Genomic DNA, 15,122 nt, shown 5'->3' on the forward strand with positions numbered 1-15,122 from the left:
TGAATACTAAATTCATTCATTTATTATCTGTAAGCGCTTATCCAGTTCAGGGTCGCGGTGGGTCCAGAGTCTACCTGGAATTATTGGGCGCAAGGCGGGAATACACCCCGGAACACACCACACTCTTCACAGACAGTCACCCGGAGGAAACCCATGCGGACACAGGGAGAACACACCACACTCCTCACAGACAGTCACCCGGAGGAAACCCACGCAGACACAGGGAGAACACACCACACTCCTCACAGACAGTCACCCGGAGGAAACCCAGAAAGACACAGAGAGAACACACCGCACTCCTCACAGACAGTCACCTGGAGGAAACCCAGACAGACACAGAGAGAACACACCGCACTCATCACAGACAGTCACCTGGAGGAAACCCAGACAGACACAGAGAGAACACACCGCACTCCTCACAGACCTGGAGCCTGGAGCGGGAATCGAACCCACAACCTCCAGGTCCCTGGAGCTGTGTGACTGCAACTCTACCTGCTGCTCCACCATGCCACGCCAGAATACTAAATACAACACTTAATTATTATCTATTATTTTTGTGTTGTTATGTCCCCACAAATCTTTATTTCAGCTTCCCAAATATTAAATAGTCCTGCTTAGTTTACTTGTTCTGCTTCTCTCAATCCTTGTAATCGCAAATACATTCATTGATGCTGAGGTCTGGGCTCTGGCGCTCAGTCGATTGTTCTGCATTGTTATTTGTTTAAAAAAACGTTTTGATCTATTTCCTTAAATGCAACATTAACGACAAAAAACAACACTTTTTAATAACATTCATAAGATGTTTGCTTCACCATTTGCTAGCTCTACAGTCTGTTGGTGATAGTAAACAAATATAAAAACAAAGTGGCTCAGACAGACATGCTAGTGTTTCTTTGTCTGTTCTCTACAAATGACCTCCAAACACTGATAATCAGATGAGGATATTACTTTATTCCTGCTCAATGGGTGGGTAACAATGACTTTTAAATACAACACACAATGATGAGCAAGTGGAACACGATTGGTAATGAGCCTCAAAGCCTTGTGATGTAAACTGTCTAGCATTTTAAAGCACTGAACAGAGGCATTCTCATACATCACAATTCTATAATCAATAACAGGCTTAAAGTAAAATACTAAAATGAGGATGAAGGCCCAAGACTGGACCTCATGACCCCCACCTGTAAAACCTGTAGAACCCTAGCGGCAGCACCCTCCAGTTGCATTACCTGGGCCCTATCAGAGAGGTCTCATAACAGCAAAACAACAAAACAAAAAAACAAAAAATCAGCTACTTAATACACTATGGTCAGTAATAAAATTAACAAATGCTTTTGGGAAATCATTAATACGTTCACAAAAGCACTGTTTATTATGGCACTTATATAATTCATGGAAGCAATAACAGCACTTTGGTCTGGAGTTTCTTCGGATTTGTGTGGTTTCCAGTAGTTGTTGACAAGTAACACTCAGTTTTAGCTTCATGGAGGAGGGGAATCATTTTATGGCTTTAAATGAGCCAGTCAGCCTCTGTACCCTGCATAATTACATTCATAAAGTAGATCAGGTAACTTGATTGTAAACCAAGCCTTATCAAGTCCTGTGGGGCATGTTTATTCACAATATCAATTAAGAAGAAGAAACACTTTTGTTTATCCCCTTAGGGAAATTGCTTCTCTGCATTTGACCCATCTGTGGTAGCGAACACACACACACACACACAACCGGAGCAGGGGGCTGCCACCCACCTCTGCACAGTTTGGGGGTTAGGCGCCTTGCTCAAGGACCTCTGGAACTTCAGGCCTCAATATCTTTTCTCTAACATCAAGGCCATGGCAGCCCCCAATATAAATTTATATTAATAATTAAGATAAATAAAATTAATATGTAACATATAAATAATTATGGTTCTATGGGAGTAATTCCAGGCAACTAGTTCCCCTCTACAGTCTCCACCCTTTAACTGCACAGTTGAGGCTTGAAAGCCCCTCCCACAAATTAACAGCATGGTTCTTAAGGATTGTGATGTAAGAAAATTTGACTGTCTGAATCCAACTGTTTGAGACTGTCTTTGGAAAAAACTATTTCTTACTAATGCTCATGATGTGTTATTTCACTCTATGCTATGTCTTCTATCATATAAAAAAAAACCAGATACACACCACACTCCTCACAGACAGTCACCCGGAGGAAACCCACGCAGACACAGGGAGAACACACCACACTCCTCACAGACAGTCACCTGGAGGAAACCCACGCAGACACAGGGAGAACACACCACACTCCTCACAAACAATCACCTGGAGGAAACCCACGCAGACACAGAGAGAACACACCAAACTCCACACAGACAGTCACTCCGCACAAGGACCTGCGGGAGCTGGTGCTGTTTGACGCCGCTCTCAGTCTGTATTGCTTTCTTGACAGAATACGTACACCTACTGTTTCCAACCATCCGGTCCTGTATTTGGACTCTAAAAGATAAGTTCCGTTTAGATGATCTGACTTATCTGATTTATTACAGTCGAAAAAAGTTAAAAGTGCATACTGGTCCCCCGGCTTCTGCGTTCCTTACTTTGATTTCAGGATGTTGGCACACGGTGTATGCTGGGAGAAGGTGTAGTGAGTTTCTGGACGGTTTCCGGGTGCTCCGGTTTCCTCCCACAGTCCAAAAACACATGTTGGTAGGTGGATTGGCGACTCAAAAGTTTAAGTAGGTGTAAATGTGTATGTGTGTCTGTGTTGCCCTAGTGAAGGACTGGCGCCCCCTCCAGGGTGTATTCCCGCCTTGTGCCCAATGATTCCAGGTAGGTTCTGGACCCACCGCAACCCTGAACTAAAGGGTTACAGATAATGAATGAATGAATGAATGAATGAATGAGAAGCATTAGTTGAAATAGCATTATGCTAGCAGATGAAGCTAAAGTAAGCCTACAGAAAAAAAAAAACAGTTAAAATGTTCATGCATTAAACAATGTTCATACGTTAAACAATGTTCATGCGTTAAACAATGTTGTATTTGGGGCAGATGTTCTGAGTTGATGTTTAAGTTCTTTCCTGATGTTGTGACTATATTTTACAGATACCTATATATAATGAGTAAATAGTTTTGTTTTTCTACCTGTAGATGGGTATTTATTTATTTATTATACATTTTATACCTCGTCAAAGAAATGTGCTGCTATGAGGCAATTACCCCAGACCCCCCTGGTTAAAGCTTAGCCCCCCTAATCATTCATCTCTAGTGACGGCCCTGCTTCCTACACAGTTTACTGTGCCCAAGCAGGTATCTGTGCCAGAGACACCACAGGTATTTCCTGCAGAGCATGCAGAGGAATGCATTTTAACACCTATGACACTTTTGGTCGTATAGTGTGTATGTACACGTTAGACTGAAAATATATGTATTGTACGGCAATCCGGATGACGTGCTACAACCAGAGCCAATCGAAGGCTCGCGCGAGGCTATGTTGTTTTGAATAACCCTCATACTTTACAAGAGCACATACGGGCTGGATTTGTTAATCTAATCACCCGTGCAATGTGACCCCTTTTCATCAAGTGCTCTGTTGCCGATGCGAACAGCACTGAGCGCGCGTGTCTGTCCGCGTGAGCGACCGAAAGCTTCGCGCGCTGTCCGAACACACTCCGCCGATTCTGCACAGACTGCATACCAACGTGCAGCAGCTTAATTACACCGCAAAGACATTTCTCACATTGTGAAATGTTATCACTTTCAAAATCCCAGCGTATGAATCAGTTCTGAAGAAACGGCAAAGAAGGGAGAATTCCTTTGAACCCCGTCTATAGCGCCCATTTTTATAAATGTAACATAAAGCTAACTCTCCAACCTAACCAAGCACAGTGACGGGGAAGGAAAACATTCTTTAAAGTTTTTATTTCTCCCTCTCTCTCTGAAAGGGAAATAACTGTACTTTGGATAAATGTGGGTCATTTCTCGGAGCTAAGCCACCGCCTAACCCACTGTCCGTGTGAGTCAGTAGGCTGCAGAAGACTTTCTTGGACGCTCGAGCCGAGCTAAACATAATCTCATGAGTTAGCATCTCGGCTACAGGCGTATTGTCAGTCAAGAGTATGAGAGTGTGGGGAATGTTCTTTTTATATAATTAACATGAGCAAATTAGCATTAAACACAGAATATGCCAGAGTTTCCTTCCAAGAAGCAGAAAATACCTATCTGGCACTTCGTTATTTTAGAATAAAATCCTTTGGATTTGGAGAACACATCTTTGAAGTGCAACATTTTAATACCTCTATTCCCACTTAGAGGATACCCAGTAAACAAGGAACGTCTCTGGACGTTCAAAATAGGTCTAAAAGTAGTCTGTCCGTCAAGGACATATTTTCAATGTCTGGGTTTGGACGTCTTTTCAAGTTTCATTTTCAGCCTTAAGAGAACGTTGATTAGAAGGCAGTCATTACATTATTTCAACGTTGAACCAACGGCTAAATGTTTGTTTAAACATCTTGTTTTCCTCTTTTCTGGCAACTTGCCAGATTTTTTTCTTTATCCTTTTAAAAACCAGTGCTCCTCTTTCGGGAAACTTTTATTGTGGTAGTAAGTGCCTTTTTAAAATTGTCCTTACCGCAAGTATATATATATATATATATATATATATATATATATATATATATATATATATATATATATAAAAACAAATGTGATAAAGGAAAACAGAATATGGCGGTAAGGGGTCTGTTTAAAATCACGGATAAGCGAATGCAGCTTGTCTGCTTTTTTTTTCTGCTCCACGCCTCTGCGGCAGGGTCCCCGTGAGCCATGTGAATGCTCCAGTACCGAGGACAGTGCTGCGCGCGGCGCTGTGTGACGTCACGAGGCGGCGCGGTCACCGGGCCGGTCCACGTGATGGGGGCGCTGTTATGAGCGCAGCGGCGATGTGGAGCAGCAGAGTGGGCGGTGACCCGGCGCTCCAGTTTCGGGGAAACAGCAACGGGGAAGCGATGTATAGTCAGCGGATCTACACACGACCCTGCTACGGGTGGCATATCTGCAGGACATCACGATGTCCATGACTCGAGTTTAGAAGGTCGTTTAAAGCTTGAGGGGTAGAGTTCTCGGGATCCAGCCTGGTTTGCTTATTTTCTATAGCCTAATAAGATCATAGAAACACATGACGTCTCTTCTGTGATGCAGCCAACCTGGAGTCATTTGACTGATGACAAACAGAAACGACAGTCATTATTTCTTCCTCATTATATTTTCCTGTTAGAGTAAATATCAAATTTACTTCCTGATAAACTTAGCCTAGCTCAGTCTTTTGCATGCCATTGTCAGTTATGTAGTGACACCTTCTGGGAAAAGTAGACGACATTCTTTGCCTGTACGCTTTTATTAAAGTACGCTATCGCAATCAAAAGTGTGAAGTAACATTAATCTGTCCTTAACACAGAGCACTTTTCTCTGCAACTACACAATACTCTCAATGTAGCCGTTTGGTATAATGTTAAACAGCACTGCAACATTCAAAATGAACGTCAGGTTATAGTTTACATAGAGCAGACTATTTGGGCCATCTTCAGAAATTTGTCAGTTGTCAAAATCTCATAAAATGTTGTCAGAAAACGTCACGACTTTCTCATGAGTTACATTTCAACGTTGTTGCCAACGCTGTCACAGTTCAAAATAAATGTCTTTGTAGGGCACAGTATGAACATTTCTTGTTAATTAAGAACCACTGACTCTATTTATGAGCTAAACCTAACATACAATATAGTAAAACAATATTCGTCCCTGAAATGTCCAGCTGTATCTGCTAGATTAGTGAATGAAACGAGTATCGTTAGTAAAGTGCGCCCTCTAATGGTTAACTGAATCACATACATCTACTCATAAAAATCCAGGCTATTGATTATGAACGATTTACACTGTTCACATACTGTGAAATGAGATGTAGCCTGACATTGTTTTATTATACTGTATAATTGTGGTGTAATGACAATAACGTTGAATTGAATTGAGTTGAATTTCTCTAAGGACCTGAGCAGTTCTCTCTATTAGTAAGCATCACCTAAGGCTATCTTAGATGCAAAACTCGCATAAAAGTGCTGTAAAATCTCCACTGTGTGAGTTGTATATAGGAATAAACCAATGGATGGGAACTCCACTGATGTTTTGCTGTAGATCTGGATAACTGATATCCCAGTAAACATTTAGCCGTTGGTTCAACGTTGAAATAACGTAATGACTGCCGTCTAATCAACGTTCTCTTAAGGTTGAAAATAAAAGTTGAAAAGACGTCCAAACACAGACATTGAAAAAGACGACTATTAGACGTATTTTGGACGTCCACTGACGTTATCGATTGGTCACCACTTAACTAACTTTTTAAGATGGATTTTGGACGTCCATTGACGTTTAAAAATATGTCCTTGACGGACAGACTACTTTTAGACCTATTTTGAACGTCCAGGGACGTTCCTTGTTTACTGGGATGTAAAAACATTCATGGTAGTAGATTTTATATGAATCTCCTATCATTAACTGTAGAGAAACTTACCATAAATCTTTACTGTGGGGAACTGTATTTAAAAAAATGTATTTAATTTATCCCTCAAATCTACATTGCCTCATTGAGTTTGTGAATTTTTGTATTGATTTTATTGAAACTACTGTACATTTAAAAATGCCTATTAGTTTGCCTATAACTGAAAGCATAAAGTGGGCAAACAAGTTTGCAGTGCAAGTAATTTCAGAAATAAAAAGTGCTCCTGTGGGGTTAGTGGACCCTGTTAGAAATTCGGCAGGAAGATTTAGGAGACTGGAGTTTGGCATTGACTTGAATTTTTTTTACACATACACAGGATCATGGATGAGAACAGCTGGGTAAGTGCAGTCTAACACAGGGTGATCTGAAGAACACTGGAGGTTTGGATTCTGAGGTTTTTTTCACGTGCATGCAGAAAATCACAGGCACAGTTTGGTCATCAGTTTGTTTGTATGGTCAGTTCACACTGTACCTCGGATAAACCAGTCCATTCCCAATCCAGTCTGTTCCAGTCCAGTCTGTGGCTGTTGCCAGTCCAGTGTTACACCAAATATTATAGGAGGGTCTTGTATATAATGGAGAAGTGGGGGAAGGGAATAAGAGGAAGAAGAGCATCTAGAAGAGGGGTAAGAGTGATAAAGAAAGAGGGAGATAAAGATGTAATGGGGAGTTAGAAGAAGGAGAGGAGGGGTAGGTGTTATAGTCAAAGAAAAGGACAAAGATTGAGAGGGAAGATAGAGGATGAAATAAGATGAGGGGGAAGGTAAAAGAGAGGGTGAAGATAGAGGAAGAAAGGGTAGGTGTGATTACCAATAAAGAGGGACAAACATCGAAGGGGAATATAAAGGAAGAAGAGGAGTTTACTGATAAAAGACATTGTTTCTCTCAAGCTGAAAGAATGGACCGTGGTGAGAAAAAAAGGGGGATATAAATATTCTGACATATTTAACATTCTATATGCTGTCTTTAAATAAAATGTAAATGTAAAAGGTGTTTTCATTCCATTTTGCAGCAGGCATGTGAATAGACAGACCTCTAATTTACTCAAGCACCTGCCCTTTTGCCCTGGATGATAAAAGTGGCCTTGCCTCTGGGGCCCAATTTTTTTCTTCATTCATCAATATTTAAAAAAAAAAACCTTTCTGTCATCAATTCCTCCAAAAAGTGTTTTGATATCTGACGGCCATTTATTTGAATTCTTATGAGAATTCTGCCCCAATCTGATCCATGGTGCACACGAGCTCCCGTCTTGCCCTTCACTCCTCTTCTGGTTAGCACTCATGCAGTGCTGAGGACCAGGACAAACTTCTCCTTTGACCCTAGCGTCAGACAGACAGGTATTGACAGTATTTATGCAGTCACTGATATTGACTGGTGTAAAATTAACCACAACACTTAACATCATAGCCTCTGAAAACATTAAGTGGCTACTGGCCCGACGTTTCCTTTAAAAACAAATGAATAAAGTGTATGTGTGTGTGTGTGTGGGGGGGGGGGGGTCATACTTTGTCATACTTTGCGTACAAATGAGAGTATATTTAAGGTAGCTTTTACCAATGCGCATCCATAAGACTTCGCCGATACAGCGCAAATTAGTGACACCATGTGGTAAAATAGAGAATTCCAAGTAAATGTGCAAACCATCCTCACACGTATCTCTCTCTAACGCATACAGATTTAAAAAGTGAAGATTAAAGTAGAGTTAAGAAGGATTAATGCTGCGTTCGAGTGATGTTGGCTTGTAAATTGCACCCAAACTGTGGACAAAGTCGTATTTGCCACTGGTAAACTCCGGATTCTAGATGATACACGGCTTTACGAGATGTATCTCGACCTTTTACCTCTTCCCCAGAAGAAAATGGCAAACATGCATTTGAATAGTTTTATTATGCATGTTTTCTGTAAATAAAAGTCAAATATTATGATTATGATATTGTGATGGGTGGCACGGTGGTGCAGCAGGAGTCGCAGTCACACAGTTCCAGGGACCTGGAGGTTGTGGGTTCGATTGCCGCTCCGGGTGACTGTCTGTGAGGAGTGTGGTGTGTTCTCCCTGTGTCTGTGTGGGTTTCCTCCGGGTTACTGTCTGTGAGGAGTGTGGTGTGTTCTCTCTGTGTCTGCATGGGTTTCCTCCGGGTGACTGTCTGTGAGGAGTGTGGTGTGTTCTCCCTGTGTCTGCGTGGGTTTCCTCCGGGTGACTGTCTGTGAGGAGTGTGGTGTGTAGTTAACATCAAAACCCATGTAAAAGAGCTAACCAACTTGAATTAATTTTTCTCACCAAACCTGCCTACTAGCCTTATACTTAAGTCATTTTCTTGCTGCCTCCAGGGGTTTGTTATTGGCCAGAAATGCGTGGTACATCTCTTTACACCTTTCTGTGAGGTTCACACAGATCTGAAGCTCTGCTTTGACACAATCCACCTCCAAAAGGAGGAATAATACGTGGACAGGGAGCACTTTACACAGTCTGGACACCCTACAAACAGGGCAACGACATGTATTCAAAGATCAAGAAGATTTGTTTGCGAACAATGATGACTGTTTAATGAGCTGTTTACTGCTGCGACTGAGGCCACCAAACAACATGTTATCTCGCCTCGACCTCTGAAACTTCTACTGCGCAGTCTCCAAAGTTCCTTTTTTATTATTATTTTTCGGTCCTCCATTTATTCCACTATCTTACGCGAAAATGAACGGAGAGGCCCATATTTAAATATTCACCAGGTTATTTGCACTATTTATAGGAAAATGTGGGCATTATCGTGGTTCATCTGAGAATGTTTTAAAGAAGGTTGTGATTAATGACGCGAAAACAGCGTTGAGGTGTGCGTACGCACGGTTTTGTAAATGTTATTTATTTATTTATTTTTTCTACGCTATTTTCTGGCTTTTGGTGTACGCAAACTTTCACTCCAGAATCCACACAGAGTTTTATAAATGAGGCCCCAGAACACAGACAGCGATGATTTTGCTGCTGTGGTGGATGATGGTAAAATCCCGGAGGGCGCCACTAGGGGGACAGAAGAGCTGCTCTTGCCGAATCTAGCGGGTCGGACAGGAGCCAATCAGATTAGGCGCTGGGCGAGGTGCACGCATGCGCGGTGTTTATGTTTTAAACCCAGTGGAGGAGCTCGGGTGAGTGGTTGAGCGGAGCTGCTTTCGGGTGGTGTCACTGCGCATTAAATGAAGGCTAATTTTAACTGTACATTGAATGTTTAGTCTTATCCTTTAACTTCTTATGGAATGATCTGTGTGCTGTGTCGCTGCCTCTAAAATGGCGACCCTCTCCAGTATTTATATACGAAGGCGCAGCTCGAAAGGACTGACATTGTTTATGTGCGGATCTAAAATGGAGGACATAACTGCATAGGCACAGCCAGCGGCCACCGCGCTGAGTTTACTCGCCACATAGCGATATTATTTAATACGGAGACATGATGTCTCCAAAGCCGTGGACGTTGAACAGTAAAGTGTCCGTCCTGTGCGTACTGAAAACTAACACAACCCTCTGAAATGTGCACATCAAGCCGAAAGCTTGGGTTAGCAAATAGTACCGTTAACGACCTGCATTGGTTTGAAAGTGTGCCAGAATTGAAACTAACTTTCAGATAAAGAATATTACCCGCTACATTCTAGTTATTGTTACTGTAAGCTGAAGTATAGGGACAGCATTTAACGTCAGTTGGTCTTGCATCTTAAGTTATTGCCAGAGTCTCAGAGAAAACTTGATGGAATTAAAAAAATGTGCAGTATCTATATTAGAAGCCACTATCTTGTTCTTTGTAAGAGGTTTTACGAGATAAAAGGTGTGATCTCATAGAAACCAGACTTCCACACATTGTCAACAGGGTTGCGTGCAGTATGTAAACAATGACCGTGTTTACAAGTCCATGGCTGAGGTTTACAAACAGTTGGCTCCATAATAATATTAAAAAATAATAAATAAATTGCTGTTTTTGTGGTGCATGCTTATTTTTATATTAAGCCTATAGCTTTTAAGCTGAGCCTTTGATTGAAAAAATGAAAATGAAATTGTTAAGCATATGTTAATGATTGTATTAATTACAGTTTACTCTTTTCCTTTGTTTAATTAAGTAAAGGAGTTTTTTTTTCATTCCCTTTCAGAGCTCACAATGGATATGAACTGGGTACTGCGACTACACGGTACTGACTCACTGAGCCCCCCTTGATTGTAGTGGTGGGTGTTGGGATCACTCGCCATGACTATGCGCTCCACTGTGTTTACAAGTGGAGGAAACAAGCTGGACACAGACCTCACTGACAAAGGGATAAAAAAAACAGTGCTTGCTCTTGATGCTCAGACTGGCTTAAAGAAGGAAAACTGTGGAAAAAACTGCAGTCCTCTCAGAGTGCCTGGCATTTTGAGCACTATTCACAACAGCAGTGAACAGTATCTTTACAGCAAATCAAAGACGTTTTTGAACAGTCAAAGTGCAGTGGGTAGACCTGGTCAGTCTCCAGCAGTGAAGAAAGGGCAAGAGGAGAACTGGGTGGACCTGGGGCTTTTGACAATTCCTTTGGGCAAGCAGATGGGGGCCGAAGGTACCCCAGTAAAAAGCAAATCACTGTTTGGACAGGCCAGTCACAACCACATGGGCAAGATGGATCCAGTGGCATCCAATGGCAGCAAGCAGCCCAGGAAGGCAGGGCCACTTGGGGGAGTCGTTTTAGCAGGAGTCCCATCACCAGAACATGGCCCTGATGGAAAATTCAGAAATGTAAAAGGCACTGCCACACAGACAAGCTGCATCAGACAGATCCTACTGTTGCAACTTGAACTTATTGAACAGCAACAGCAGCTATTGCAGAACAAGAACAAGGAGATAGATGATCTTAAAGCTGAAAAGGAGATGGTATGCTGCCTTCTACCATGATAACAAATACTAAATCTATTCCATTTACACATAAACTTACACTTCATTTTCCCAGCACAAGTCTGATTTAAAGACATAAAGTCAGAAAGGCACACTTTTTTTGTTCATATTTAATAACATATTTAGCACAAAATTAAATCAAGATAAAAGTGAGCATTTGTTCTACACATTTAAGGAAAATATAAAAAAATCATTATTGACTATATGTATATATATATATATTTTTGTAGCTGAAAGCTCGCATTGAGCGAATGGAGCGTCGGTTACAGATGGTCAAGAAAGATGGAGCTGAGAGTCGGCAATCTCAGACTCCACGCTGCAGAGAGACTGTGGAGCCTCTTTCATCAGAAGGAACAGAGTGCACTGATGGACATTACGCTCACAGACAAATGCCTTTTGGAAGGGATGGTAAAAGCCTGAAAAGGTACAAGTATGAATATCTCATCTTCATCAAATTCATACAAATATAACAGAAATTTTGTTTAATCCAGAAAATGTCTACACTTTCACATTTAAAGGAGATTCCTTTTTCAAGAATCCAGGACGGCCAGGTCCAGGCGTGGCCAACCCAAAACACCCCCTCCAAAGGAAAGCCAAGCTTTGAAGGAGGAATCTCAGGAAGAGGCAAGTCCTGAATTTAAACCACATGTTTCTTCCCTTGTTGAATCGGAAGAACTGCCTTACATGGCTACAACTGAGATGTATCTTTGCTGTTGGCATCAGCCACCACCATCGCCATGGCGAGATCCATCTCCCATACAGGATGACACAGTAGCTGGTGAGTTCAGTTAGTCCTACAAACACACATTTGGGCAGAGATTATGAACATCACTTGCACTAGAGGATATGTGGATTATTATCTGGCATGCATGAATGGTTCTCAATAAATGACTTATAAAATCCCTCTGCCAATTTTAGTCCCTTCTTGGCGAGAGAGCATTGTAGAGCCTCTAGAGGACAAAAAAGCCACAGACATACCTGAGGTAAGAAACATCTTCATGCAGACCGGTTGATAATCATTATTTCACCATCTTGGAACACAAGACAGCATTATGTGGCTATTACTTTACATTTATATTGTCTATCAACATTTCTCCTGACCAATAACTGTCTCTTATTTATACAGAGTTTTCTAAATTCTAAATCTGGGTGACCTTAGGGAGTAAACTTGTAGTGCTTTCTTTATTATATTTCTCCTTTATAGCAATGTGGTTTAATCTTAAACTTTGATATATATTATAAAACTGAACTGTTAAGTGACCTCAATTATTTCAGAGTCTGGATGATAGTGTCTTCTTGAAGCGGCATTCAAAATTGGAGTTGGATGAGAAGAGAAGAAAAAGGTAATATGTACGATTCCCTTAAGACTCTCTTAAAAGTCTAAAGTCTATAAGTCTACAATTTTCTGTCTGTCTCAGGTGGGATATTCAGCGTATAAGGGAACAGCGGATGTTCCAACGACTCCAACAGAGAATGAACAAACGAAAAGTTATTCAGGAGAGTGAGCCAGAGCTACTCTCCTTCTACCCCGAAGCAGAAGATGGTATGTTACAAACAACCACGAATTGTTATGCTTGTTTCATAAGGTTTAATTAACATTGCTGAAAGTTAGTACAGCTTTCTTGTTTTCATCTTTCTCCCCAGTGGAGTCTATAATGATCACACCATTTCTGCCAGTGGTGGCATTTGGCAGACCACTCCCTAACCTTCAGCAACAGTGAGTTTAGTCATGCAATAAACTCATGTGCATGTGGTGTAATATTCTGAAATGTATCTTTATACATTTAGAAGCAGCTTGACCCTCAGTGAAGATGGAAGTACACTTTCTTAGTGTTTCTTGACAAAGTTCAAATGTGCTGGCTTTGTTTGTGCAGTATAGGCATCCCCCTCCTGAAAGTGCAAATATGTGCCCTTTTTATTGTGCAGACATTTTGACATACCATGGATAGATGATCGTAGCCGATGCAGACAAGAATTGTCCAAAAAGAAGACGCCTCATCGGACCTGCCGCAAGTGAAGCAGTTCTCGAGGAGTGATGAGAGGAAAAAAGCAGAGGCAGTGTTCACCTTAAGGAGATGTTGCTTCAGCTGTACCGTCCCATGGCATGTCCTGTGTGCTGTAGGATCATCTTGGCAATAGGCTCACTCTGCATACCCGATTGCCTTGATTGCACTTTTGATCATTTTAAGCAGGCTGCAAGGCCATATGCTCTTACATAAAGCCTTTATTTGGTATTATTGAAGAAACAGTGGCAGTCCAGCTCAAGGATAGCTGAAAAACAAGCTTTCAGAAGTTCCTGTTCATGGTTGTTTCAGCGTTTGCAAAACTTAACAATTGTGCTCTTGTCGCTTTTGAATCATCCTGTACAAGTTAGCTTTCAAATGAGCAGTATGGACCAAATTTCCATCTATTGAATTAATATCTTGCAGAGAATGCCAGACTTGATCACAATGTTGTTTTTTGCATTTTCTTTTTAGTGTGAGGGGATTAAAAAATCCAAAAAACATAGTATATTGTAACATAGTGTTGATTCAAAGAATAACTGTAAGATACTCGAAATGCTCCTAAAAATATTTCAAATATTAAAATAATTTCAAAACCAAATGCGTTGTTTTGTCCAGTAGTTCTACAGAAATAAAAAAATGCACACATTCATTGCTCATTTTCCCTGTTGGCCACACGGGTGCAGATTTTCTATAATTTTTGACTAGTCAATCAGTTTAATTTGCCCCAGTTTATTATGATTTGGGTGGTGGATCATTCTCAGCACTGTGGTGAAGGTGAAACTGGAGTGTAAGTGTGTTTTGCACTGATAGGAATGAATCAGACACCGCAGTGCTACTGGATTTTATAACACTGCCCACTCTCTTGGAGAGCTACCTCGTTGGTCTACCTTGTAGATGTTGTCAGAGACAGCAGCTGATCTGTTGCTGCACAGTTTGTCCATCAGTCAACATAGGACACTTTTGGATGGATTAATTTACTCCTATATAAACATCATTAGTTGGGATTTTTAAAAATTATTTTAAGAATATTGTTGGCATTAAGTACATTAATATCATTCTGCTTTCATTTATTTTTAAATATATTTAAAACCTAATTTCTAAAGTAATATGCTCACATAGAAAATATACTGTATATCTTGTGTACATGTGTGTATACCATACTGTTCTTTGTAGTTTTAATCATGGAAATATTGGGCATTTGTACTTAGAGAGAAGGGAGAAATTTATTTTTGTTATTAAAATAACTGAAGTGTTTTCATTGGCTAGTACATTTGTCTCCTGTGCTCTAATTGGCTAAAAAATCACGGCCATATTTATAAAAAAAAAAAAGAATATAGTGCACACAGTCCAAACCTTTGTCCGACTTTAGACATTCATGAGAGGGATAAAAGGGTATTTTATAAGATTTAAAAATATGTAATGTATTCAATCTAAAACATAAGTAGATATTTTTCTAAGAAATCTGTGGTCAGTCTGCTGTCAATGACAAAACATCTTAACCCCATAAAGACAACGTGCGCCAGGATATATAAAACATTTAACAGGAGACATGTATGAATGTTTTCACCCAATTATGTTCATATATCTAAATTCTTGTCTGGTACATGTAGGATATAGGTTATATGGAGATATAATCGTGCAATATGTATTAGTTATATACAGTAAAAACATATATTTTCCTCACAATTAGCTCA

At 40.7% G+C, this 15,122-nt stretch overlaps 1 protein-coding gene across 2 annotated transcripts; it reads left to right on the top strand.

The window, feature by feature from the left end:
- Positions 1-9,573: 9,573 nt before the first annotated feature.
- LOC136664845 (male-specific lethal 1-like 1) lies at positions 9,574-14,030 on the top strand. 2 transcript variants are annotated; one of them, XM_066642292.1, is made up of 9 exons: positions 9,574-9,662; positions 10,653-11,401; positions 11,653-11,846; positions 11,941-12,200; positions 12,341-12,405; positions 12,698-12,765; positions 12,841-12,965; positions 13,067-13,139; positions 13,349-14,030. In XM_066642292.1, exons 2-9 carry the CDS (start codon positions 10,748-10,750, stop codon positions 13,437-13,439), a joined length of 1,530 nt encoding a protein of 509 aa, XP_066498389.1. In that variant the 5' UTR covers positions 9,574-9,662; positions 10,653-10,747; the 3' UTR covers positions 13,440-14,030. The 2 variants fall into 2 exon arrangements, with proteins under 2 accessions (XP_066498389.1, XP_066498388.1); XM_066642291.1 differs by lacking the exon at positions 9,574-9,662 and adding an exon at positions 9,670-9,729.
- Positions 14,031-15,122: the final 1,092 nt, after the last annotated feature.

The sequence above is a fragment of the Hoplias malabaricus genome, chromosome 13 (assembly GCF_029633855.1).
Source record: "Hoplias malabaricus isolate fHopMal1 chromosome 13, fHopMal1.hap1, whole genome shotgun sequence".
In the NCBI taxonomy this organism is placed as follows: Eukaryota; Metazoa; Chordata; class Actinopteri; order Characiformes; family Erythrinidae; genus Hoplias; species Hoplias malabaricus.